At 51.8% G+C, this 27,406-nt stretch overlaps 9 protein-coding genes across 9 annotated transcripts; 7 read left to right on the forward strand and 2 right to left on the reverse strand.

Moving 5' to 3' along the window:
* On the forward strand, positions 1–1,137 carry M436DRAFT_24311 (glycoside hydrolase; the record flags this gene model as incomplete). Its single annotated transcript, XM_013567342.2, has 1 exon — positions 1–1,137. A coding segment is annotated over one exon (1,137 nt), but the record flags the coding sequence as incomplete, so codon positions are not given.
* A 904-nt stretch (positions 1,138–2,041) lies between these two features.
* Positions 2,042–3,608, forward strand: M436DRAFT_58036 (uncharacterized protein; the record flags this gene model as incomplete). Its single annotated transcript, XM_013567376.1, has 4 exons — positions 2,042–2,244; positions 2,298–2,325; positions 2,376–2,892; positions 2,944–3,608. The coding sequence occupies 4 exons, from the start codon at positions 2,042–2,044 to the stop codon at positions 3,606–3,608; spliced, it is 1,413 nt and encodes a 470-aa protein (XP_013422830.1).
* A 1,723-nt stretch (positions 3,609–5,331) lies between these two features.
* On the forward strand, positions 5,332–8,261 carry M436DRAFT_58034 (JmjC-domain-containing protein; the record flags this gene model as incomplete). Its single annotated transcript, XM_013567375.1, has 3 exons — positions 5,332–5,583; positions 5,640–6,131; positions 6,177–8,261. Coding segments are annotated over 3 exons (2,829 nt in total), but the record flags the coding sequence as incomplete, so codon positions are not given.
* A 3,736-nt stretch (positions 8,262–11,997) lies between these two features.
* On the reverse strand, positions 11,998–14,385 carry M436DRAFT_57940 (uncharacterized protein; the record flags this gene model as incomplete). The annotated part of the gene is made up of 1 exon (XM_013567358.1): positions 11,998–14,385. The coding sequence occupies one exon, from the start codon at positions 14,383–14,385 to the stop codon at positions 11,998–12,000; it is 2,388 nt and encodes a 795-aa protein (XP_013422812.1).
* A 280-nt stretch (positions 14,386–14,665) lies between these two features.
* On the forward strand, positions 14,666–15,412 carry M436DRAFT_67926 (uncharacterized protein; the record flags this gene model as incomplete). Its single annotated transcript, XM_013567377.1, has 1 exon — positions 14,666–15,412. One exon carries the CDS (start codon positions 14,666–14,668, stop codon positions 15,410–15,412), a length of 747 nt encoding a protein of 248 aa, XP_013422831.1.
* A 1,528-nt stretch (positions 15,413–16,940) lies between these two features.
* On the forward strand, positions 16,941–19,177 carry M436DRAFT_67927 (uncharacterized protein; the record flags this gene model as incomplete). The annotated part of the gene is made up of 2 exons (XM_013567378.1): positions 16,941–17,451; positions 17,607–19,177. The coding sequence occupies 2 exons, from the start codon at positions 16,941–16,943 to the stop codon at positions 19,175–19,177; spliced, it is 2,082 nt and encodes a 693-aa protein (XP_013422832.1).
* An 814-nt stretch (positions 19,178–19,991) lies between these two features.
* Positions 19,992–20,906, reverse strand: M436DRAFT_57866 (UDP-glucose 4-epimerase; the record flags this gene model as incomplete). Its single annotated transcript, XM_013567349.1, has 1 exon — positions 19,992–20,906. One exon carries the CDS (start codon positions 20,904–20,906, stop codon positions 19,992–19,994), a length of 915 nt encoding a protein of 304 aa, XP_013422803.1.
* Positions 20,907–21,492: 586 nt separating this feature from the next.
* On the forward strand, positions 21,493–22,169 carry M436DRAFT_9985 (uncharacterized protein; the record flags this gene model as incomplete). Its single annotated transcript, XM_013567331.1, has 2 exons — positions 21,493–21,517; positions 21,577–22,169. Coding segments are annotated over 2 exons (618 nt in total), but the record flags the coding sequence as incomplete, so codon positions are not given.
* A 645-nt stretch (positions 22,170–22,814) lies between these two features.
* On the forward strand, positions 22,815–27,129 carry M436DRAFT_57941 (uncharacterized protein; the record flags this gene model as incomplete). The annotated part of the gene is made up of 6 exons (XM_013567359.1): positions 22,815–22,955; positions 23,011–23,134; positions 23,189–23,377; positions 23,429–25,653; positions 25,747–26,056; positions 26,120–27,129. Coding segments are annotated over 6 exons (3,999 nt in total), but the record flags the coding sequence as incomplete, so codon positions are not given.
* Positions 27,130–27,406: the final 277 nt, after the last annotated feature.

Consider the following 27,406-nt stretch of genomic DNA (forward strand, 5'->3'; position numbering starts at 1 on the left):
GACGTTCTTCGTGGAGTCAACATCGGTGGCTGGCTAATCCTTGAGTCATGGATGAACGGCGATGTCTTTGACAATACTGACGCCAAGGACCAATACTCTTTCGACAGCTGTGATGGCGCGCAAGCCAAGCTGGAGCAACACTGGTCAAGTTACTTCACCGAGTCTGACGTCGTGGGACTAGCAGCCGCCGGGATCAACGCTGTGCGTATCCCTATCGGTTTCTGGTCCTACGTCGAGACTGCTCCATACCTCATGGGTGCTGACGCTTACCTCGAGAAGGCCATTGGCTGGTGCCGCAACCACGGTATCAAGGTTCTCGTCGACTGCCACGGCTCGCCTGGCTCGCAGAACGGTTTCGACAACTCTGGTCGCTCGGGCAATGTAGCATGGCAGCAAGACGACAACATGGCACAGAGCATCAGCATTCTCGAGACCATTGCCAAGAAGTACGGTGCTCAAGAATACGCTGATGTCGTCTTTGGTATCCAGCTCGTCAACGAACCCATCTCGTGGGACCAGAACAACATCGACACCACCAAGGAGTGGGCTCAGAAGGCTTACACCGCTGTCAAGTCCGCCTCGACCAACCAGAACCTCGCTGTCATCATGCACGACAGTTTCGTAGGACCTTCTGACTGGGAAGAGGTTGGCTCTGCCGTCAACGGCGATGCCTCCCTTGCCGATGCCAAGTTCTGGATCGATACCCATCTCTACCAGAACATGGTTGCCGACGACTCCAAGCTGACTCAGGCTGGACACATTGAGAAGGCTTGCAACTGGCAATCAACCGAACTGTTGCCCTCATCTTCCAACTTGCCTGTCATTGTCGGCGAGTTCAGCGCTGCCACCAACATCTGCGCCAACCCCGACGGCTCAACAGTTGCCGGCAACGTCTGCTGGATCGAGGGCTGCCAATGCTCTGCCAACGTCCCCATCGAGTACTGGAATCAACCTCTGATCCAAGCCACACGCAAGTTCCTCGAAGCCGAGCTCGATACCTTCGAGGCACACGCTCGTGGTTACTTTATGTGGAACTTCAAGGGTCCCGGCGCTTGGGGCTACCAAAATGCTATCAAGTATGGCTTGATTGGAGACAAGATCACAGACAGAAAGTACCCTGGTCAGTGCAGCTCATGAGTTTTTGGAGAGAGGAGACTGAAAATGGCGCTGGACGCCTATGAAGAAAAGGTTTAGAACGTTGCGATATATACCCCCTTTCCATGATTCAATGGACCATATAGATTTCGATTCGATTTTTGTCGATGTTTTGTAGATAGATTTTTAGAAGTGCCACATGCACTGAAACGAACACTTTTCCAACATGAAGCTTCTTTCCATCTTCCCATGTGCAAAAGTGTATAACGTGTATATAGCTATTAAACTTCACAATACATTCGAGGGACCGGATTGCCTCCATCGAGATGCGATACTCCAGGCTCTCTTTGGATACAAGTCTAGTCTGGACATCGTTGTGTCTTTCTATGGTGAGACGCTGCTTGAGACCTTTGTAGTAAGAGCGTGAAAGTTGCAGACAGGATGCTGTATCAATTCCGTGTCTTGTCCATGACCATGTTCTTTCCTAAGTGAGAGCTGGACATGTAGAACTGTACGCTGCTTCTCTAGACGTTACTTCTCGTTTAAGATCACTTGCTCCTTCCATAAGCAACTCAGACACACCATAGATACCGTTGAAAGGATCTTCTGCTCCAACCCACGCACTTTTCATATACACACCACGCCTAACAATGTACGCCTTCAAGAATGTCTACCAAGCGCAGGACGCATCTGGAAAGCACCTACGTATGCACCAGTACCCGGCAAGAGCGAGATCTACAACGCTGCGGAATTGCAGCTTGGCGGTCAGTCTTCATATATGAGAGTGCTTGCATATATCTTGAATATGATCGAAGTATCTAGAACAGGACCCTCGAAACGCGGGTTTTGGCAAGCTTGCGCACGGACTTCCCTCAATCAACCCACAAGCACGCGACTTTGATTCTTTGCGCATCCTCAGTTCGGAATAAACAATCCACCATTCAGAATGTCCGCCGACACCATCAGTAACCCTCAGCCCGCCAGCGAGTCCAAGAGCGCTCGCAAGAAGCGTGAGAAGGCCGAACTCGCCGCCGCCCAAGCACCCGCCCAGACCCAGCAAGACAGTGATGGCCAGAAGACTCCGACTCCTGATGTCGCAGACACCAACGGCGATGCCTTCGAGAGTTCCTATGTCAAGGAACTTCAGAAGTATGTCTTGTGTTCGTCCGTTCCATAGATCGTCAACGCTAACCCTCTCCCAGGAACATCCGCAATGTGAACAAGAAGCTTGTCGGTCACCCACTTGTCTACCACAACCACATCATGTTGACCATTCACAGAACGCCATGACTAAGTTGGACTCGATCCTCGCCGAGAACCCTGGCAAGTCTCTGGACGAACTTCTTGCTTCGCGCAAGATCAACGCCGACCAAAAGGCCCAAGCCTCGAAGAAGCCCGCCCTCCAAGCCTCGCTCGCCCAGCTCGAAGAACAGATCGCCCAGTACAAGAAGGTCGATGCCGACTACCAGTCGCGCATGTCCGCTCAGCACTCGCACCTGACTTCGTCTCACCAGGCCGAGATCGAGAAGCTGAAGGCTGATCTCAAGGACCAGCTCGAGGAACAACTCAACTCTGCCCTGCGCCAGAAGCTACTCACCTTCAGCCAGTTCCTCAGAGCTGCCGCTGCCAAGCGTGTCATTGAAGAGGAGGCTGACTCTGATGAGTCCAAGGCATTCGAGGGTGCTCTTTTGCTAGTCTACGGAGGTGACGACAAGGCCGTCGATGCCGTTATGAACCTGATCCAGGGTTCTGACGAGCAGGTCCCTTCGGTTGAGGGCGAACTCTTGCCCGTCAAGTGTAAGAGGACTTGACCCTCGCCTGACATTCATGGTACTGACATTACTCCAGACTCGCAGGTCAAGCAAGCCGCTGTCGGATTTGGCGCCTTCCCTGGCGAGGAGTCTGCACAAGAGGAGACCCCTGCCGAGTCCACTGACGCTCCCGCTGTCCAGCCCGAGGATACTATCCCTTCCAGCGATCCCACCATCGCCCACGCCGGTCTCACCGAGCTCGGTCTGAACCAGCCCGCAGAGGAGGAAAAGCCCGTTGTCGCTGCCGAAGACCTGCCCATCGCCGAGGCATCCATTGACGACGGTTCCGCCAACAAGTCAGCCGAGACACAGTGGGACAACGCCGCTGCCACCGCCGGTAACGACGAACAGCTTGACGACTCTTTCGAGATGGTCCCCCGTCCCGCCGACGAGACCGAGGCTGTCCACGAGCCCGCCCAGCCGCAGTCGACCAGCTCCTGGGCCGATCAGACCTCCGCAAACGCCACCGCTACCGAGGCCGCTGCTGAGAACAACAACACTACCAACGGTCTTGCTTCGACCGATGCCGAGGGCTACCAATCTGTCGAGAGACGCGGAGGAAGAGGCGGACAAGGCCGTGGAGGTCGTGGACGCGGTCGTGGTGGACCTAGAGGAGGTGCTCGCGGCAACTTCAGAGGCCGTGGCGAGGGTCAAGGTCGCGGCCGTGGCGGCCGCGGCGGTGCCCCTCAGCCCCAGGCATAGGAGTTCCCAGTCGCTTTGAGGTACAGCGCTAGGGACCTTCTAGCAGCGCAAACACTGAGCATTTTGCAAAAAGGAACCAACGAATTAAAGAAAACAGATACGGACAGGGAAGGGGGCGCTATCAATGGAGGAATGACTGACATTTGATCACGACGGCGTTTGTCTTGTTTCTGCATACCACACACACTTCTTTTTTCTTTACACACCTCTTTTACTTCTACGTTGTTCTTTTCGGAAATGCCCTTTTCTTGTCATGTACACTGGAGCGCGCGCTGGAGTGTCTTCATTTTCTATCTTTCGCGTCCTATTTGTTTTCTCGTTTGCTGCATAGCTTTCGGAGCTTCTGGGGCGTGTGTACCTTTTTCGGGACACTGGCATGTGGGTTTTGCTTTTACTCTTCTGGTTCTCTGATAGTTGGAAACTGGGAAAAGAGAAAGAAAGAAGAATGCATAAAATGCGTTTGAGCGCCGTGAGAAGTTGAAACGACGAAAAAATTGATGACTATTCATATCCTTCTTTTTCCTCGATCACATCCTGCAACACCATCTCACATTTCTCCGAATGTTGCCTTCTGATGTGCTAATGTCCGAGACTCCCACCCATTTCTAGAGGTGGCATAGGACGACTTAATGCACGATAGTTCCGAGATCAGACACGCAGCTAAAAGAGCGGACATCAAGTTGTGTTTCGATGGCTATGGCTCTGTTCTTCGAGTACCTGGTGCATTTCTATAGGTAGCTACACGCAGTACACTCTTTTACACATGTGAAGGCCCCTTCACTCGCACTTCTGCAAGAGGCATCGATGGCCGTGTCCTACCCTTGTGGTGGCTGCATATGCATGTCGACGACAGCAGCGCCTCCTCGACTGCGCCAAACCATGGTTCGCCAAGGAGGTGTGGAGTTCAGGTGGCATGGTAGGAGAATTCGGAGGAGGGTTCTTGGGTCAAGGTGGAGGACCAGTCACTTGTGAACATCTGAAGTGGTTGCTTCCTTTGGCTGATGTGTATACGAGGATCAACAGGTCCGCAAAGCTTGGGCAGTGTCAGCCCTGTCAGATAGATGAGTCCTGGGAGCCGGAAGTGATCAGGAGACAGGGGCCTTGTCCATCTCCGGCGGATCTTATCTGGAAGGAAGTGGCTCCGTGGTTGGACGTGCAGAAGATTTGCGTGTTGACCAAACCATGCAGCAAGCAACGATTCTCTGTACATCTCAATAGCATAGTATTCTACTTCCTGTTCGCTCTATCTTCTTCCAGTCCACAACAGTAACTATTTGCATGGATTCTCGCAGGCCGCGAAGTGAGGCTCTGAGGCAACAAACGCGTCCGTGCACGACGGAGTCAAGCGGATTGCCAAGAGAGGCACCTGATCTATGGGGTGAGGGACGGCAGCGACGACTCTTTGGTTTTGCGGTTCTGATCGCATTCCACGCTCAACGACATCGACGACAGCAAGAGCAAAGCCTTCTCGACAGTGACTGCCTTGCGCATGCGACAACTATTCTCCGCTCTGCCGCGACACCCGTGAGCAGTCGACCCAGGACTGTCACCTCTCTCTGCCGCCATCTGCTGTCGCTTGCCGCACTGCCCACCCGGGTCAAAGCAAGCCACCAGCACAAGCAACCACCTTGCTCCTCCCCCTTCGAGTTTTGTCGCTTTCGAAAATTAGCCACGCCCTTTGTGGCAGTGTTTGATTGTACCCACTACCACCATGGACACGTCGATGGCATTGCCGGTCGTTGCGACCGAGCCCACGAACGTCTCCTCCGACGCTGCCCTGCCCGAAGCTTCCAACTTGTCCAAGCACCCCGAACCCGCACATGCCTTGACTCCACCCACTTCCGAGGACAACAACGCTAGAGTCGACGATGACGCTTCTTCTGACCTGTCTGAACTGGACCTCGACTTGGACGACGAGGAAGAGGTCGAGCCAGACCACTACTGGGGTGATGGCAAAGTCCCCGTCTTCAAACCAGTACGTCACATGCTCACTATCACAAGCTACTCGTATCTCTAACTCATTTGCGACAGACAATGGCACAATTCCGCGACTTCAAAAAGTACATTGACAAGATCGACAAGTACGGCATGAAATCTGGTATCGTAAAGGTTATCCCGCCCCAGGAATGGAGAGATGACCAGCCCGCCCTCGACGAACTCGTCAAGACCATCAAGATCAAGAACCCCATCTCGCAAGAGTTTATGGGCACACACGGAATCTACACCCAGGCCAACATCGAGAAGCAACGCTCCTACAACCTGCCTGAATGGAAGGCGCTCACTGAAGAAACTCAGTACCAGCCTCCTGCCAGAAGAGGACAGCGTCGCAGAAACCAAGGACAGGCCGCTAGGGGTGCTGCAGCCAAGACTCGCACTTCGGCCAGGACATCGGCCCCGAAAGATGCTACTACCAAGAGGAAACCTGGCAGACCTCGCAAGAACCCTTTGAAGAACGAGGTCGAAGACGACGAGGACCAGAACTCGTCCAGAACCAGCCAAGTTCCGCCAACGCCCACATCACCCGTACTCAAGTCTACCGAGCCTTCTGAACATACAACTCCAAGCAAGCCGAAACCCAAACCAAGAGGACGTCAACCCAAGGCAGGCCAACAGAAGTCTGTTTCGTCTCGCAGAATGAACAACACTACCGAGACCAACGACGATTATGACGAAGCTGCCTTCAAGGATTTCGACTACCACATGGACGATCTGGATGAGTTCACTGCCGAGCGATGTGCTGAATTAGAGACTGCATACTGGAAGAGTTTAACATTCGCCCAACCAATGTACGCTGCTGATATGCCTGGTTCATTATTCAAGGACGAGTGTGATGTCTGGAATGTTGCAAAACTGCCCAACTTGCTTGATGTGCTTGGAACCAAGGTCCCCGGTGTCAATACTGCTTATTTGTACATGGGAATGTGGAAAGCTACTTTTGCCTGGCATCTGGAAGATGTTGATCTTTACAGCATCAATTACATTCATTTCGGAGCACCCAAGCAGTGGTACAGTATCTCGCAAGAGGACGCCAGAAAGTTTGAGAAAGCGATGCGAAGCATTTGGCCTAACGATTCAAAAGCTTGCGATCAGTTCTTGCGCCACAAGACTTATCTCATCTCTCCAGAAATCTTGCAGAAGCAATTTGGCATCAAGGTCAACAAGCTCGTCCATTACGAAGGTGAATTCGTCATTACATACCCCTACGGATATCACTCAGGATACAACATTGGCTACAACTGTGCCGAATCTGTCAACTTCGCGACCGAATCCTGGCTCGACTATGGACGTATTGCTAAGAAGTGCGAGTGCGAGGCTGACAGTGTCTGGGTTGATGTCGGTGAAATCGAGCGTAAGCTTAGAGGTGAACCTACTCCTGAGTATTACGAAGAAACCGACGATGACGACGAAGATGAAATGGATCTGGATATTGCGACTGATCTTCCCAGTCCTCCTGCGAGTGTTGCAGGCAAGCCGCAATCGCAAGCTCGCAAGCGCAAGCGGGACCCCAAGGAGAAGGACGCAGGCAAAAAGAAGAAGCGCATCAGAATCCTTATCAAGGGTCCTCACCGCGAACCTTGTGTCCTCTGTCCGAACGATCCTCCCAACGAGCCTCTATTGCCTACAGACAACGGCCAACAAGCGCATCGCTGTTGTGCTCTCTACACCCCTGAAACCTGGATTAATAGCGAGGATGGAGTTGAGAAGGTCATTGGTGTTGCTGGTATCAACAAGGCACGCCTCGACCTCAAGTGCAATTTCTGTCGATCTAAGCGGGGTGCTTGCTTCCAGTGTCAAGCAAAGAAGTGCACTAGAGCATATCACGCAACTTGCGCGCTTGCTGCTGGTGTACAAATCGACGTCGGCCCTGTACCAACCTTTGGCGAGGACGGAACTGAGTACTTTGAAGAGGGCATTGACTTGAGATGCCGCTTCCATCGTCCCAAGCGTGCAAAGAATGTGGATATCGATGCTTTGGAAAACAGCAAGCTCATCAACACGTTTGCTAGATCTCTCAAGCAAGGCGATGCTATTCAGGCTCAGTACCCAGGCGGCGATATTTTCGCAGGCGTCGTCGAGGAAAATCGCTCAGGTGAAGCATCGGTTCTTATCAACATGCTTCCTTCTGGCGATCAAGTTGAGGTCGAATGGAAGTGGATCCTGGTCTTGGACCCTATTGATTCTGAGCGTCCTAAGCCCTCACCAACTGCTATTCCTATGCCGGAGGGTATGAGCAAACAGTCTGTGTCGATCGAGAACCGCCAGGATGGTGTCCCCATGATGGATACTCCCTTCCACGAAGACGCAGCCTGGAAGTGGGCCGACTTCCGTAACCTACAGAATCCTCCTCAAGGCTATAGCACAGCCGTCATCAAGAACTCTGATCAGGTCAAGATCGACTTGAAGAAGCCTGATCAACTGTATTACTACCTGCCAAAGAAGTCGACAGAAGCCAAAGGCAGGTTCACTGACGACCCTAAGGGTCAAAATCACGTCTTCATGGGCGACTTCATGGAGCGCGTCAAGCCTGCTAAGCCTTTCAGACCTGTTGCACCATCATACACTGGCGGATACACTGGTGGTTACACCATGCCGCAAGTTTCGCGACCTGTGCAAGTGCAGAACAGTGAGCGGCCATATATGTACAAGCCCAAAACTCCCGCTTATCCTGCAGGGAGCTACAATCTGGATGCACGAGCGCTGGCCTCTCAGCAACAATTCATCCAACAAGCTGATCCTCGAAGAGCCTCGTACGCGACTGGGCTCTACTCTACTCAGCCCACTCCTTCGCTTCGTCAGCAACACAGTGAGCCAACGGGCTCATCCGCAGCTCCACTTCGTCCCTTCTCGGAAGGCTACTACTCGTCAAGAACTTTGCCCGCTGCTATTCCTGGTGAATACTCGCAATTTCATCAACAGGTGCGCCGTACATCAGGCGGTCCTTTGACAACTCAACCTTACCAGACACCACAGCCTTACGGAACTACTTCACACATCTCTCAGCCAAGTGCGGGTAGCCCCCAGACAGGCGCCGAATATGTTCAGCCGCAGGCTACGAGTCGTGCTATCTTACCACATTACGGTAGCCCAGCTAACGACTTGTTGACCAAGAACGGACCTGCAGCGCAGCCTTCAGTTCATGATAGGCAAGATTCTGGTGGTAGACCTGCAGCTCAGTCACCAACAACACCTGGCGCCCGTCTTGCCAACGGACAATGGACTCCACCTTCGCAGATCTACCATGCATATGATCGCGCGCATTCACAGTTCCCTCCTCACAACTCATATCGTCCACAGCCAACATACCAGACCCCACAAGAGTTCCAGCAGCAGATTGGCATTCAAGCCCGCCTGCCAAGTATCTCAAACCGTTATGGAGCATACGATCGCATGTTGAGAGATGCTGCCAGCGCACAATCAACACTACCGCATCCATCCAACCCTTATGGCATGTCGACGACAACAGCTGGCGGTGCGCCAAATGGGTTCTCCATCCCTGCGACATATCCTAGTCCAAAGGCGCCCACGGCGAGCCCGCTGAGTGATACCCAGACACCTCGTGCGCCTAGCCCTGGCACGAACTACCGTGGTCCGGGATGGAGCGGTCCACCACAGTACCCCTCTTCGCAGAACGGCATGCCGGGCCCAAACAACACTTTGCCGTCGCTGCAGTCAATGACACAGGGAGGTCCATTTGCTGCAGCCCCTCATCCACCACCTTCTCAGCTGTAGTATTGGCGAGGGGTGTGAAGGATGACATGGCATGATCACGATGGAAAGAGGGGATGAAGCCATGAAGTTTTTCTTTTTCCTTTTTCTTCTTACTAGTACAAGGAGGGTCTACACAGAGTGTGCAAGGGCGTCGATCAAATCAGGAGGAATCAAGGGAAAACTTGGGGATCAAAGGATTGACCTTTGGGGGACGGCGTTTTTCTACTATTTCTTCGTTTTTTCTAGTCTGGGTCCTTCGTGACCTTGTGTTTTCACTATTATGGCTTTGAGTGAAAAGCCTTTACCTACAAACCTTTTATTGCTTCTTTCTTGAAATTCATGATTCGTGCTGTTCACCTCGTGAAGTCGTACTTTCAAGTTGAGCAACGACTTTGTTCATTGGCTTCTCAAATCCGAGTATTGAATTCTGCCGATCTAATTACCCCCATGAAACATCAATTGATCCTGGCAACTTTGACGAGCTGCCCAACTACTCGTCCGACCTCTGTGATGGAGGGTGAATTCGAGGAGCCTCGGCACGCGAAAAGGTCTGGTGATGTAGCTGTGAGGGAGAGCTAGGAAGTCCATCAGGTTCACGAAGCATTGTTTCGTGTTGACAGTTTCTTGAACACTCAGAGGTGAGTTACTGCGTAATCTTGCACTTGGCGGAAGTGGGGGTGGGTTTAAGGGGGGAAGAAAGAGGGCGAAGCTTGAAGAAGTCATTGACCTGATTTCCATCTCCTTGACCTTTTTCCCTCTTGCAAGAAGACTCTTTGCATCCAGAAATCGGAATCTCTTGACCATAAAGGCCACTTCTGTGATCTCTGTGCCATTTGTCGTAGAGGCTCATGTTGCCCGAAGAGATTAGATGATTGGTTTTGTCCATGATTTCTTTGTTGTAGAATTGCTATCTTAAGAAGGACAGTCAAGATAGAGGGAATTCTTGTACGGGGTTTGGGGGTACGCGGTCGATGGTTCAAGAGTGTTGCATAGGCTGTTGATGGACAAGATATGAGATAGTTATGTATCTAGCGATAGGTACGTATCTCTTGATCCTCATCGAACTCAGAATCAAAGGCGTGCTTTCTGATAATACACAGTTCTTTGGTATAAAGAGTCCATGCGAAATGTATATGGAGGTCTTTGCTTGTAGCGAGGGCTGCCGATAGTGGTGGCGCTGATTCAGGGGAGAATCTGCAGAAGTCTGGTGGGGGTGTTGAGTGGGAATGCTTTGTAAGGAGGCAAAGGTAAGAAAGAGAGGGAACCGGGTCTGTGGTCCTGTATGCGGTATTGGAGCTCTCGAATACAGATTCAATCACGATGTTATGGAGCTAGGACGGGAGGAAGATCGAGGGTCATTGACCTAGTTCTTCTATCTCCTGCTCTCTTGCAATGGACTTAGAAGATTGATGTAGGTTCGACTGAACAATCGGTCTGGGTGGATGTGCTGGCTCTCGTCCCGGCGAGAGGGAATACAACGATGATCAGATGGCGAGCGTGAAGACAAGTGTGGGCACTGGTTCTTATACTGTTGAGTGATCAAACCTCCACAGAATTGGGCTCTCAGTTGAGATAGGTAGCGCTTGTTTTCGATGGAAAAGATGCGGGTTATCGGTGATTTTGCAAGATTCGCAACATGCTACCTTAGTGTTCTGCTGATACTCCTTGATAGTGTAGCTGACAGCTAGAAACTAGACACGCGTTTGGCTTATTTTTTCGCTCTGCTTCCGATGTGAGGCGCATATCAGAGTTCTAAGGAGCCATCAGAGCTTTGGGATGGGCTCTTAAAAAGGCAGCTTCGTCCATATGACATCTTCATGGCTCATGGTGAGAAATGGTCTCGAGTGATGGATGTGGTTCTCATGATGGAGCTTCGCTTCTTGGGTAGATCTGCATACACAATAGGAGAGGAGTGAGAAGGAGGTAAACCAGGTTTGTGGATCCAGTTTTTCCTTTGTGTATTACTCATTGAACCAATTCTCACAAATGATGATCAGGAGGTTCTCTACTCCCATAAAATGTGGATCTGGGCAAGAGGAAGAATCGCTGACCTGATTGTTGCACCTCGGTAATGTGATATCCACATGTCAATCTCTCCAGACTACTGAACAACGCTGCGCTGAATGTGTGGGCAGTCTCTGCTGAGTGACGCTTGCCCACGCACTCGTGGACCCAGCGTGATTTGTATCGGAGCGAAAGATGTTCGGCTTCTTAAGTCTCGCTCTAAACCCCTCATTCATCTACCATACTTGACTGACAGTATTCTGTCTGTTGTTGTACAGACTTTTTCACTATCGTGAAGTTGCCATCTCCGTCCACTTTGGTTCCAACCCCCAACGCTGCTTCCGAGTCATCTGGTAGCATGAAAGCGTAGCCACGCTTTCAAGATGTCGAGATGCACAAGCCGATAGATGCTCTGAATATCTTCTCCTAGATCTCATATCATCAACCACCATCGTCGAATAGCTCTGCAACCAGCAAGTTTAGTCTGCCCCAGCTCAAGCTAAAGTAACCCTAGTCATATGATGCATGCTGCTTTGATATCGAGGAGAAGGGTAGAGCACTCTTGGACCACCAGTGTATCTAGCACAACAAACCCACCACCCTTTCACCTATTCCCCCCTCAACCCTCACACTCCCACCAACTCAAAAACACCCTCTCCAAGCCAAAGCTCTACCCTCAAACAGCGAGCAACCCAAACAAAAGATACGTCCTCTTGTAATAATCGCCCGTACTCTTTCTCAAACGCTCTATAGCTGCATCTTCCAACTCAGCCTTTGATTTGAGATTTGAGATTGCAGTATCAAAGCTAGCGGTGTTGGGGTTGGACACGGCGAGGATTTTGTCGAGGTAGAGGATGTCGAAGGTTGCTTGGATGAGTTTGGGGGATGGAATCGATTGGGTCGAAAAAGTGGTGTTGGCGTTGGTGTTGGTGGATTGTTCTTGAGCTTTGTCATCCACTGATACACCATCTTCGGTGAAATCCGGTTTGGATTCTCCGTTGATTGAAGTATCGCCAATCACACTTGAGGGTGCTGCTGTTGTAGTGGAGCCGTTGGTGTGGGTTGTGCTCAGTAGAGTATCATTGAGTGAGTCAAAAATGGTGCTTCGCAGTCTGTTCTTGAGAATTGACAGAGCGGAAGGCGACCACAGATCACTCCCAATATCCGTCATTGTCTTGCAGGTATCATGCAGATATCTGAAGCAAGCCGGTGAAGGTTGCACGGGAAGTGGTGGCGAACCTTCCCATAATGCTGTTGCAGGAGCACGAACGAAAAGTTTAGGCGATTTTGTCGTAGATCTCTTGAGCTCGACAGACTTTTCTAGCACTTGCTCAGCCAGCATCTCATGCAGGGTCTGGAATAGTGATGGTGGTGGTTGGGTGATGGAGGTCTGAGTCTCGCCAAGGGCTGCCTGATGTCTGAGTCCTCTCAGGAGTCGCAACGATCGTACTGTGCGGCCCTTCTTGTCCACATAGGATTGTATCTGCTCGTATGCATCCTTCAGCGACTTTGCTTTTTCCGATGCGAGCAGTTTCTGCAGCTCATCAGGGTCTTCTCTAGCTAGCAGATCTTGAGGAGAGTCGATCTCAAAGTCATCTTCAATGCCGAGATCGAGATCGTCGTTCCATCTGTCATCGCGCATCGACTTGATTGTGGTGGACCATGTGGCCAAGTCGGAAGACCATGAGTTTAAAGATAGTACGAGACCCTGTAGAGAAGCATCTTTACCTTGAGAGGCATTATGAATCAAATTTCTGAAAGTGATGGAGCCCTTTCCAGGCTCAATCTCCAGATTTGCAGGATCCCAGAGGTTCGCAGCGGGTCCGGGATTGACGATGGACTGGATGTATTCGCCCCTCAGGTAGGGACCGACAATATACTCACCAACGTTGGCAGATTCGACGACCAAGTCACGGAGACGACGGTTGAAGGAAGCACGCAATTCCTCAAAGAAAGTAGCCGGATCAAGACCTGGCAGCTTCCGATCGGCAGACAGAGAACGAGATATGAAGTCTTTGCGTAGCGAAACAACGACAGAGACTTCGTGCGTGTCATCGAGCAGGGAGTTGAGTCCTTGCATGAGTGTCGATCTTGCTTGAGCGACCCACTTCTTCAGTACCACTGTGGCGGCCGACCCTTGCAATTGATCATGCCTGAGCCAAGGAGTGAACTTGCGTACATCGTCCGAGATCCAGCTTTCGTAGATCTCGAGGCTGAGTTCAGGCATATCCTGAATAGCTGAACCCTGCAGTAGGGGTTCGTCCTGTATTCTGCCCAGAAGAGCAGAGAGCTGTTTCGGGAATACGATCTGCACCTCCTTGATTGTTGTGATGAGCAGACCCAAGGCATCGTGTAGCTGAGCCTGAGTGGGAGATTTGACAAGATCACCAAGGCTAGAAGCTCGCACATGTAGGAAGTGGTTCAACACATCTGTTGGTGTGGATGTGGTTGCAAGCGAGAAGGCAGCCAATGTGTCGACCAGGGCCGACTTCTCAAGGGTAGCGGACACCAGATACTTGTCAACATGACTCAACAACTTACGACGAAGTGAAGTCAACTTCGTCTTTAGATGGTCAAGCAGGGCAGGCGGGTCCGGAGATTTGGAAGCACTGGTGTACAGCAATCTAGAGATAACAAGAAGCTTTGCAGCACGCAATGAATGATTTCCGCGTCTGATTAGTTGGAGGGCGTGCGCCATACAGCGTTGGAGAAGAGCAATGTTGGAAGCAAGAGCATTGCGAACATGGTTTCGATTCCTCTGAGCATTGGCAGTCTTTCGTTGATTGGCGGCAATGCGCTCGATAGCACGAGCATTGCATTTTGAGCCAATATTCCCGAGGCAAGTATCGATTGAATGTATCTGTTGGTCCATTTCCACAATGCGTTCGGCAGTGCTTAGCAGATCGCGGTAACTGTTGCCGACCAAGGAGCGCAACTTGTCGCTGTTCTCATTGATATTGGTGCGAAGTTGTTGCTCGAGCCGGCGCACAACCGGGACTGGATATTGGAAAGCATCTTCCCACGACTTGAATTCCCTAGGATTGGGAGCCTGATTTGTGGTCATGTCTTTGCGAATTGTTGTATGCAATGGACGCGATGCCAAGGATGGAAGTGGTTGTTGTCCAAATGGAGCGTTTGCGATGCCGATATTTCTCCGTCCCTTCGATCATCAAGGTTGAACAAACTCCTTCCTGTCGCATGTCACAGGAGCAGCTGCCAAAGACGTAGGTTATTGCTGAGTCTATGGATCGGGTTCCGACATATCCTATCTGTCACACTACCAGCCACATTGATAGCTCCGTCTTCTGTCAATCCCCATATAATCGGTACGAGCCAGTACAATCATGAATACCAGCAACTCGCAGCAGCCCTCGCATGACGCTGAACGGCCATTTGCCGGACTCGAAATCGATGACTACGAGGAAGTGATGAACACCAAGGCGCGACTCGACAAAGCACGTCAAGAGGTGGACAAAAGATACGAGGCTTTGTCAAAGTGTCATCTCGATAATATGACCTACGCAAAGGCACAGCTCGATCACGCACGCCAGAAAGAGAAGGATTGCTTCGAGGATTTGGAGTGGGAACACAATCAGCTTGTCAAAGTCGTGTCGCTGTTCGTTCGACCTGAGGCTGGCGCTAGCACTCGTGGCACTGAAGAGCTTGGGGACGACACCGACACATCATCGCTTGGTCTGCTTCCGGGACCAAGGCGGAAAATACGGCCACCCACCAGGGCTCGTACTACTCGTCCAGTATCGCAAGTTGGCCGGCGAACCCAAGCGGCTGGTAAACATGCAGCAGCACGAGGCTCGTCGAGATCTCTTGGTTACCCATCGTTTCTGCCAGGTCCGACTCTTGGCTTGCGCGCAAGAAACGATGCTCGACTCAAAGCCCTCATTGAGACCGTAGCTACGGGCAAAGCATCTCAGGACCAGAAAAATGTCTTTCAGACAATCGTAGACGGTATAAATGTCAAAAACTTCCGGAACGGGTTCATTCGCAATGAGGCTCTTCACAGTGGACATGGTTCTGACCCAGCTTTTCTCGCTGTCATCTGCCTTCAATTCTGTCAAACGGATTCCGATTAATCAAACGTCAGCATTTAGACGCTCTTCTCATGCTACTTCTCGTTGGTCTTTCAGGTGTAGAGCTTTGCACCGTGCATCTTGATATTATATATTCAGCATATTCAAATCGTATCTACAAATCTATCCTGTACTTATCCGGAATAAACCCTTATGAGCCTGTGGGTGCCCTCTGTGGAAATATGTTCCCAGGGCGTGTTACTCTCTCAAGCAAGATCAACATATGAAACTTGGAGCTCGTCTTGAACGGACAAGGTGATTGATCTGTCACTTTCTTAGACCAGTGACACCAGCGAGTGTCGCAGTCCGGGCTTCAGCTTGCCACGACAAACAACATCTCAAGCGGATTTTACGTGACAAGACGACAATAAAGCGTCATTTGCCGCGCAACTGATGCCACTGCGACGTCCATGCGAGCGAAAGTCACATCGCCTCCATCCTTTGAAAGACAGCTGGATCGTTGCCAATAGGCGAAGGACGAGTGAAGTGGATGCCAACAGCATTACTCCGATGGCAGGACAACAAGATGACAAACAGGAACGCAAGGCAGCAGTCTTTGTGAAGCACAACGACGCAAAAATTTCACCATCACGTTGCGCATCATCAACACCATTCGTTCCTCATAACATTTCTTCTTCAAGACCCAGTCGTCAGACCGAGCACTCAACGAAAAAAAAGATGATTCGCGTCAGCTCGAGGTAGTGCGAATACGAGCGACACTGTGCCACAGAACGTGAGCAAGCCCAGAGGTTCTGCAGCTGGTTCCAAAAATAAGAATAATCATTATTGACGGTCCGTAGACCGGTCACAGCGATTAAACTATGAAGAACAGATACTACACTTGATCTAAGCCAAAAGGCAAGAGACTTGAGAGGAGAAAGAGGAGGGCGAGGGGGAGGAGGCTTATATAGTGCTGAGTGGGTGGACGATATTATGTAAGCAGTGTTTGAGATACTGGCAAACTGGAATAGGCAGTGAAGGATGAGATGGGGGTGGTGGTGTAGTGAGGGTTTCCGGACTGTATTGCGAGGGATGGGAGGACTGATAGCGTGGCATCTGTCACCTCCTGGAGGCCAGTTGATATAATTTGACTTTTCTCTTGATATCCTGAGGCGTTATGTACTCTCCGTCAGATCCAGACATACTAAGGGTAGTCAAGATACCGGAGTGTTGGCATAAGTGGTAAGCTGGAGGAGAGTCCAATGTGCCAGGTGTGTCGTTACCAGCTCTCGCGCAACGAACGCGAAGAGCGTCATTGCCTGTATATATGCTTACCAAGCTACATTGCCGGATAGCAGTAAGTCCTCTACACTGTGCTTGGGTGGAAGGTCTTCTCTGCTTCAATGAATTCTGCCCCGGGCGCAAAGAAGTGCAGTCAATATCAGTGCAAGCGCCCGAAGCTCGCGTCTCCAACAGACCCACCACATGACGTCCCAGGGTCCATCTGCACTGTGCAGCAACAGAAACACCTTTTCGAATTCACATTTTCCAAAACCACACAAACGCGATCATCAGAAAACTCGCAAACAGAATGCCAGATCCATTACAAGTCCTCCCTGCAGAGGTCATCCTCCGCTGCATCGAATTCACAACTCTATCCGGTATCGCAGCTCTCAACTCGACCACAAAAGCCTGGCATGGGTTTCTAGACGCCACGCATCAAGACACGATTTACTCAACCCAAGCGCATGATCTCTACTCTTTACACCCCCGCAGCGATCGTGAGACTCTCTCTCTCAATCGCGATTTTAAAGTCTTTGGGACACCACAAAATGATAGAAGTTTTGTAAAGTATTTCCATGGTGTGCAGAGTTGGAAGGATTTTTGTAAGAGATTGATATTGTTGGAGAGGAATTGGAATGCCAAAAGGCCGGTGGTAAGAGAGAGTGTGGTGCAGGTGGGTTACGATCCGGTGTGGCGCTTCAAGCCTGATTTCAAGAGGAGGTTTATTGTTTCGACTTCGCAGGCTGGTGGGGTATGTGTGACTGATATGGATGACGGAAGGATGTTGTGGAGGTTGAGGAGGGAGGATGTACGCATGTGTGAGTCGAGCTTGAGATGTGGACATCACGGGCGATGTTGGCGTTTCTTACAGTCTATACAGCGACGGTATCTCACGGGACTGAGCGCATTCGTCCAGCAAAGCCCTGGTGTTCACGTCATCCAAATTCGTGACAATCTGCTAATGTCGGGTCAGGTGCACATCTCGAATATGATCAAGAGAGCGGGACAGCATGTTGGGATCGATTCGGCAACGCAATCGAAGTCTGGAAAGCCGACGAAGTAGAAAGAGGAACCTTCCATCGTACAGGAATCCTCGAGCACGACTGCGAGACTAGAGGATTCCAACTCTCGCGCTTCAACGACAAGGAGACCCTATGTGTGGTTTCCTCCGAAGGCAAAGGATTTGTCTGGGATCTTTCCGTACATCCGCCACAACGACAAAAGGTTCTGGAGATCGAGAATGAGGCCGTGGGACACCTGGACCAAGGACAAGATACCGTGTGCTATAGTATGGGTACACGCGGTTACCACGTCTGCAGCAAAACCACCGGCGAAATGCTGGGTAAACTTGATCCTAAGGACTGTCAGAATATCTACCACATCGCACATCCTCCTCCCCAACTAACTCTGAGCATGGGCGCCCCAAATCATGGCCCCACAGCACAAGTGTGTCCTCCACAGTCGCCTCGCAAAGATCGCCTTACACCACTGAAACTCTACAATGGACCGCATCCAGTACCGCGCTCGCCTCTAGCAATCGAGAACGACGAATGGGGCTCTGGAATCATCTCAGGAAACTACATGTGTGGAGTATCTCGCGGCGGCCGCGTCTTCATCTGTACGGATTTCTTGGGTGCACTAGCAGATCCAGCACGCTTTGCCTCTACTACAGCAATACTGCATACCGAAGGCGATGGCTCAACCTTTGAGCTTGGCGGCTGGCTGACGCTCAAAAACGGACGCGCTGCTTTCGAGATCATCGATAACGTTTACATCTTTACTCTACCTGATTCTGGGACACTTCCTGAGGTTGGAGAGATACAGAGGCCTATTTGGGCTACACCGATTAGTTCGGCACAGCAACTCGCTGTACCGGTCAGCTTTATGGGAATTTACGATGATTGTATCATGTATACTTATACAACACTTGGCTTCCGCAGCTCCTCGCCGCGACAACGACGGAATGGACAGAATACTCGATCTGAACGCACGCGAGCATTCCCCACAAAGGCGATCAGGATATTGAGTCTAGCGCCCGATTTATCTCAACCAGGTGAAGAGTTGTCCTATATCGAAGGCTTGGAAGTCAACGACAACAATCCCCGCGGTAATGACACCTCTAGCATCAGAAGCGGAAGCGCACCACGCGCCCGAGGCGCAGCCATGCAAGCCGGCCTCCTCCAACTGATGGCCCTCCTCACCAATGACCAAGAGGACGAAACCTCTAACTCAGACTCTGACAACTCCCACCCTAACGATCGCGAACCAGCAGTCCTCGACGAGGCAGCAAGAGCCGAACTCTACGCCTCCATCACCGAACAAGAACAGGCAGAGTGGGCTGAAGACGACGCTTATGAGCAGATGCTGGAGATGGAAGATCGACAGCAGATAGCTGAGATGATGGGGTTCGGTGATGGGGAGGAAGAGGCGATGGAGATGTTGAGGAGTGATGATGAGGATGAAGTTGCTGTTAGAGGCCCTTATGCACCGAGTCTGGATGATGATGAGGATGACGAGTGGGAAGATGAGGGAGATGTGGTTTGAGAGGTAAGAGGTCAAGTTGTTGATGTCTCACTTTGATGTGTAGCCACATGGCAGAGCAATGATAATGCACAGAGAATCACGTAATATCAGACCATGGCCAGAGAAGCATGTCTCGAGGACGTGCTCTCAACGAGACAGCACTGTGTTGCAACATATCTCTATGCAGTATGATAGCTATATGCATCGAACCCAATTTTCTCCACGCTGCGATGACCTCTGTTAGCAAACCATGAAATTGCACAAAGGTTTCCAGAATAGGAGATTTTTTTGCAGGAATACATCCGGAAATGCCACCCCCAACAGACCACCACACCTCTCCCCATAAACCCCATCTGCATTTCTATAGCCACACGAATCACTTGAGTTGCAACTACGAGATCAAGATCAGAGCCTCGTGCGTCAACGCAACATTCTCATACTACTAACCTCCACACGAACTTTGTGCGGAAAGCAAGTTCGACGTCGACCCGAGTCTCGATCGTGGGTGCCTGTTTCAAGTGACATGGGTAGGGACAGATGCGTGCGACCGCAATGGGACCCGAGGAGAACTCGGGAGGATGAAGACGGAGCATTTCTGGTGGTGGAAAAAGAAGGGGAGGTTGAAGTTGCTGAGGAGGGGTTTTATACTGGAACTCTTGAATAGACATCAGGTAAAAGTGATGAAGCAAATCCTGGTGCAGAGAGATGGGTATGATATGTTTGTGATGGCAAAAACGTGTTTGAGGAGAGAGAGATGAAAGCCTGAAGTGTCAGCAAAAACACAACAGAGTCAAACGAGAGAAACGATTCGTGATTCGTCTATGAGATTTCAACACTACTCGGCCTTGTAGTACTGACGCCAATTATGCTGTTCCTTGAAACCCAAAACCTCTCTGATCTTCCTATTGCTCAACGGTGCCTCAAACTCACCCATCTTGCGAGTAATGGGTGTGTTCGGAGCTACCTTCTTCAGGTACTCCTCAGTAGGTGTCGTGGTCGTAATAGTATCATTAGTAGCATTGAAAATCTCAAAGCCCAAACCATCCTTTTTGATGCACAAATCGCAGATTTGACCCAAGTCACGGGCGTCAATGTAGGACCATGCATTTCGCTTTCTGCCCTCGGGCTTGCCGACGATGTTGGGGAAGTCTCTCTCGTACTCGTGAGGTTCGATTACGTTGCCGATGCGGAGCACGTAGATGTCGCGGTCGTTGAAGCGGCGGGAGAAGGACCTTGCGGTTTTCTCACCGCAGATCTTGGATAGTGCGTATGTGTCCATGGGATCGACGTCGTAGTCCTCCTCGAGTGGGAAAGAGTGGTAGTCAGTGTCGCCCTGGGAGAAGCAAACGCCATAGGTGGTTTCGGAGCTGGCGATGATGATCTTGGGGACGCCGAGTTTGCAGGCTGCTTCGATTACGTTGTAGGTTGCGAGTACGTTGCCTCTGAAGCATTCGTTGTCTGGGACGAGCATGTTGCGTGCGTAGGCAGCAAAGTGGATGACTACATCTGGAGGTTGGGGGACCTGGTCCTCGTCGTACCCAGCGAAGTTGTAATGAGATGTGAGGGCATTGAAGACTTGGCCGCTGTCTGTGAGGTCGGCCTTGAGGGTGAATATGTTGTGGTCGGTGCCAGGGAAGTCGATGAGGTCGACATTGAGGACTTGGTGGCCTTGCTTGAGGAGCTCTGGGATGCAATGGCGTCCAGCCTTGCCGCTGCCACCAGTGAATACGATTCGTTTTCCAGTTGACATGATACTTATGATTGATTGGGGTTGGGAGAAGGTGATAGCCGTGGGATTGGGAAGATGGACGCTGGAAGAAGAGAGAAAGAGTGAGACCTACCGCAGGCTATCTATATACTGAGTTTCCTATATCCATTCAGGCTATACTGCAGATGCAAGCAAGGTGAAAGAGGATGGTCCAGCAGACGTCATTTCGGCATTGGAAGCTTCTTTTTGGGGGGTGACAGATGCGGGGACCAACGAGGATTGTCTGCCGTCTCGCTCTCTGGGTCCAAAAGCACAATTCTCCTCAACTATTCTGCTGCAATCAACTCATGTTGGAGGCTCTTGGAAATACATGACAGTCTGGCCAATGCGCCCGTCGCTAGCAACTCGTCTTGTGCGCACTCCCACTCGCAATGTCGCCGCCTGCGCCGCCCCCGCCGTGACAGCAGCCCCTCCACCGGCTGCTCTCTGTCACAGCAAGCTCGATGCCCATCCTGGCGCCGCTACACCCACACCGTCTAGGTCTGTCCTGAGCCATGTCTGGTTCAGTAGCTCGGCTCCATACTCGCTACCCGACAGCGGTCTCGAGGGCGACCATAAGCCGCCGGACGAGCGCACTGTAAAGCTAGGCAAAAGTAGGTGATGTGCGAATACTCGAGAGTCAACAGACATTTACTGACAGATACTGCAATAGCTATTCGCATCTTACACGAACGTCTCCCTACTCTGCTCGCGTCACCGCTGCCACAAGACATACTCTCACCACAAATCTCACTCCATCTGTTCCCCTCGACACATCCACATTTACCGACGGTATCCGGACGAATCGCTTACCTCGCTGCACTATGGACAGCACCTGTAGCCTGGGGACGAGTACCTGTAGTGGGCAATGTCAAGCTCACAGTCATCTCGGAACGCATGATCCGCCATGGTGGAAACAATACCAGCTCGGCTTTCCGCGATGAGAAGCTCATAGTCAAATGGAAAACTTGTGGAAAAGCTAGAAAGAAGAACTCGGCAGGCATCTACCGTGGTATCGGAGCCAACGAGCAAGTAGAAAGAATCACAGATGTCCTCGGCGGCAAGGCAAGGGACGACGAAGAGTTCTGCGGTCTCTTCATCTTTGAGTTTGATGACCAAGGACGGATTCTCAAACATACGATTGAACACGCCGATGACGCATCTGGCTCGGAACGTACCAACAGAGTCGTTAGCGTGACTGACTGGCTGCTCGGCAAGGTCAATGGGCATCGAGATGAACATGTGCCCAGTCTCGCGTGGTGCAAGAACAGCCAGGTCAGAAGGGTGTTCCAAGGTCGTCGCAGGAGAGACTAGGAAGGCAAAGCATATTTTGGACATGGACATGTCGGCGTATTGGCAACAGGCAACGGCGTTCCGGTGACTGGGCTGGGGCTGGCAGGACTGGACTGGACTGGACTTCTCAACTCGATGCATTACTTTTACGTAAATACTTTCCTACTCTAGTGAGCTGTGTTACGACAATCTTTCGATATCGAACAGCTCCTGAGATGGTAGAATAGTTTTATACAAGTCGAGGGTGATAGATTGGTCGGATGAAGATCAAGCCGGGCGAGGACGATGGAAGTGGCCCCAGCTTGGATGATGCAGCGCCATGCAGCCGCCTACTGTACTCCGCTACCATCCGTCGCTGTCCTCTCTACCAACTATACTGAGTCCTTCCTTGTTTCTTGACCATCTTCGCGTTCCGTAATACTGGTCGCGCACATCTCACGACCTATAATACTGTCCCTCAACCTCAGTTCGCAGCTCTCGTGGCCCACGTCATACCCCTTAGCATAACCGCATGAGGCTCGCGATATAAACGACGGCATAATGGCTGACCACTTCAGTCAGTAGCTGTGCAAGAGCTTCGCAGAGACTGTCACTGACGCGTCGCTAGACCAAAACAACCTCAATCTTTCGGCCGACGAGAAACGCTACTATGGCCAGCTGTTCCAGCAGGCCGACACGGATCGTTTGGGTGTTGTAACCGGCGAGATTGCTGTGCGCTTCTTCGAGAAGACAAAGGTCGCTCCCAATGTTCTGGGTGAAGTACGTCGAGAGATACATACCTGACACGCCCAACTTCTCTGACACGCTGCGCCAGATCTGGCAAATTGCCGACCATGAGAACCGTGGCCTTCTCACCAAGCCTGGCTTCAGCGTAGCTCTCCGTCTTATCGGTCACTACCAGGCTGGTCGCGATCCTACTGCTGAGCTGGCCTTCCGACGTATGTCTCGAAACACTTAATCCTCACCTTTCAATCGCTAAACTTCGCTCGCAGCTGGTCCGTTGCCCAAGTTCGACGGCATGCCCCCACCTCCTCCTGCGCCCATCGCATCCGCTCCCTCTACCCCTGCCGCTCCCATCCAAGCTCAAGGTACTGGTATCAGGATACCTCCGCTCAATCCTGAGAAATTGACACAGTATGCCAATCTGTACGATCAGTCGGCTGGCGGTGGCTACCTGTCAGGTAAGTCTGATGCACAATACCCCGCAACCTACAACTATTGACATTCGTCAGGCGAGCAAGCAAAAGCCATCTTCGAGAGAGCGGGTCTGCCCAACGAGACTTTGGGACGTATCTGGCAATTGGCCGATCGCGAAGGAAAGGGTTCTCTCGACAAGACCGAGTTCTGCATTGCCATGCACCTGATCACCTGTTACAAGAGTCGCGCGTTGGCTGGTTTCCCTAATGTCCTACCTCCTGCTCTTTTCGAAGCCGCCGCTCGTCGTCCCAATCCTCCCGCTGCTCGTTCGCCCGTTGCTCCTACCGGTCCATCTGCCATCCCTCGTCAGTTCACTGGTCCTCAAGCTCGCGCCCAAAGCCCCCTTGCAAGAGCTGCCTTCGGAGCGCCGCCTGCCGTGGCTCCACAAATCACTGGTCCTACTTGGTTGATCGCTCCTCAAGAAAAGGCAAAGTACGACCAATTCTTCTCGAGCATCGATACGGCAAACAACGGTCATCTGAGCGGTGAACAGGCCGTCAAGTTCTTCAGCGACTCTGGTCTGCCTGAGGACACTCTTGCTTCTATCTGGGATCTAGCCGACATCAACTCGGAGGGACAGCTCAATCGTGATGAATTTGCAGTCGCCATGTACCTCATTCGCCAGCAGCGAAGCGGCGCTCCTCTGCCTGCTTTCCTTCCTCCCGCTCTCGTTCCTCCGGGCATGCGTAACCAACAACATCCTACTCCTCAGACAACTGCACCGGCATTCGACAATGCGAACAACTCATCGCAACTTCCTAAATCGGCCACTGAGGACTTGTTTGGACTGGACGAGCCCATGCCTTCGATCGCTAATCAGCAGCCTGCTCTTGCGCCTGTTTCGGCACAAAACACTGGAAGCGTTTTTGGTGCCGATCCTTTTGCTGGAAGTAAGCCGTCTTCTCCTCCACCCACCTCTCCTACCAGGAACTTTACTCCTCAGCAGACTGGTGGTGGTCCCGCATCTTTGTTCAAGCCCTTCATTCCTACTTCTGCATTCGGCGCCACCTTGGCAGCACAAAACACTGGAGGCAGCAATGCTCCCAGCAGCGCCCCCAGCAATAATTCCAGAAGCGTCCAGCCTCCCTCAGCAATGGATGATCTGCTCGGAGCTGCCAACGAGGATGAAACCAAGAACATTACTGAGGATACAACTGAGCTTGCAAACATGTCTAACCAACTCGGCAACCTCAGAAACCAGATGCAAGAGGTTCAGACTAAGAAGACTACGAACGAGCGTGATCTGGCTGCTTCGAGCGCGCAGAAGCGTGAGCTTGAGCAGCGTCTGGCCCATTTCCGTGCTCAATACGAGCAGGAAGTGCGAAGCGTCAAGTCTCTGGAGGAACAACTTGCTAACTCACGAACTGAAACCAAGAAGCTGCAACAAGAATTTGCCATGATCGAGGGTACCTACCAAGATTTGCAAAACCAGCACCAGCAAGTCGCCCAGGCCCTTTCTGCAGACCAGCAGGAGAATGCCAGTCTCAAGCAGCGCATCTCGCAGATGAACACTGAGATTGCTCAGCTCAAACCAACACTCGACAAGATGAGATCCGATGCCCGCCAACAGAAGGGTATGGTCGCGATCAACAAGAAGCAGCTGGCAACCAACGAGGGTGAACATGAAAAGATTCAGACTGAAATGGGTGACTTGAAGAAGGCTGCCGAAGAACATGAGCAGCAGATGCGAGAGCAAGCAGCACAAGAGGAGCGTTCTAGACAAGCAGCGCAGGAAGAGCGTCCGAGAGCTGTCGTCTCACCTCCTACCACTGTTGTTAGCCCTGCACCGTCAAACACTAATCCCTTCTTCAGGAAGTCTACTGTCCCTAGAGAGGAAGGCACTCTTTCGCCTGGAGGCGGTTTCTTGTCGAGTGCACCCAGCCCTAGTGCTTTCGATGCGTTGTTCGGTCCTTCGGCTGCTCAGCAGCAGGCCGGTCCACACACACCGCCTGTCACATCTTTCAGATCTGAGCCATCTGGTAATTCGGTTTCGTCTGACGGTCGCATGACTCCCGCATCTCCGACTCTGTCCGCCACCACTCACGATGAACCTCCTCCACCTCCTCCGGAGTCCAGACAATTCACTCCCAACATCTTGCCAATGCGTCAACCTTTGACTAGAGATCAGTCTGTTGCTTCATCCAACCGCGCAGCACCTCCTGCTAGTAGACTGGGTGAGCAAGATGTTGCTAGTGTCAACTCTCCTTGGGACGCTGCCCCTACCAGCTCCTACAGCGCCAACCCCTGGGGTGGTGAGAGCGTCGCTACTCCTCCTGCCCAAACTTCTGGCCCGGCTATCCAATCCCAGAACCACGAGAGCAACCATGAGACTACATCCAGAGATCTGCCTGAGCAGTTGGAAGAAGAGATTCCTGGAGCCTTCCCCGAAACTCCTATGGAAGTTCAAAGCACTGGTCAGTCCGCACAGGCTCCAGCACATGACTTTGACTCTGCATTTGCTGGATTCGGAGAGGGCCATCAGCAGAATGGTACCCACACGGCTACTCATGATCCTTTCGCTCCCGCACCAGTCTCTAGAGAGGTCGAACATGCACCCCCAAGCTACGGAAATTCCGAGTTCCCTCCTATTCAGACTTTGGAACACGAGGATTCAAGCAGTGATGATGACAGTGATAGCGAGCGTGGTTTCGGTGATGACTTTGGTTCTTCTGAGCCTCACACAACTGCTGCTGCTACTGAGACACACTCGTCTGAACATCACGTAGTTGCTCCTGTCGATGTCGCCGCTCGTCGTCCCAGTGCTGTCGGTACACAGTCGGCAGTCAACTTGTCGGAGCTTCCACCCATCACGGCTCAAACATCGCCACCTTCATATGAGGCAGCTCAGGAAGGACAACACCGCAGTGGCTCGAACAACTTCCCTCCTGAATACACCGGCCTCTTGCCTGCCCGCGAGGACCCTATACAGTCTCCCGTGCCACACTCGATCCCTCATGAGCAGCAACCTCAGACTCCCTTGACTAGCACCGCTGGATCAGATCACTTCCACGATGCTCACTCTCGTCCCATGAGCAACATTACTGACGCGGGTGCCACGTCTTTTGCCAATGTGGAAGAAGTGACCCACCACGTTACTCCTAGCGCACCTCAAGAGACTACCAAGGACGCATTCGACGATGACTTTGACGACTTTGACGATCTTGCCGAGGCAAAGGAAGCCGGTGGTGAAGGATTCGACTTTGACTTCCCTCGTCACCAGAACACTGACGAGTTCGATGCAAACTTTGATTCGCCTGCGCAGTCGACTATGCACACCGTGTCATCGGCACAGGAGACGCCGGTATCGAGAGCTGCGCCTGGCGGGTTCTCGGATTTTGAAAGCAACACGGGCTCGGCGCACCAGCCCATTCCGATCGCGATTCCCTTTGGCTCAACACACGAACCTCAAGCACAGCAGCCTCACGACTGGGATGCAATTTTCTCGGGTCTTGATACACCGGCACCTCAGGTTGAGCCCACGCCCAACTTCGGCAGCAACAGCAGATCCAACGATGGTGCAGCAACACCCAAGGCGTCATCGTCTGCGCAGTTGAATACCATGCCTCAATTGGGGCGTGCCATCAGTACGGGGACCGAGCACGACGATCCTATTCTCAAGAGGCTTACGGGCATGGGATACCAGCGTGAGAAGGCTCTGGACGCGCTGGAGAAATACGACTATGACATTGATAGGGTAAGTTGTATGCATGTGCTACAAGAGGGAAACAAATTCTAACTGTAAGCTGCAGGCTATCGATCACTTGTCAAAGTAGAAAGTTGACAGACTCAAGTGGAATTTAGCGAGGTGGATGGCGGGAGACTGACTATGGGCGTGTGCATGTACAGTAGAATAGCGCAGCCGTCGATTGATTAATGAAGAGCAGATAATGTGTGCACAGACTGAGTGTTTCGTTGCTTCCAGTACCTGCATTTGAGCAGCTGGACGGGTTCAACGGAGATTGGCTAGCGTGCTCATGAAACCGCAGAGACGGGCCCCACCATAAACAAACGCT

The sequence above is a fragment of the Aureobasidium namibiae genome (genome assembly GCF_000721765.1).
Source record: "Aureobasidium namibiae CBS 147.97 unplaced genomic scaffold scaffold_26, whole genome shotgun sequence".
Classification (NCBI taxonomy): Eukaryota; Fungi; Ascomycota; class Dothideomycetes; order Dothideales; family Saccotheciaceae; genus Aureobasidium; species Aureobasidium namibiae.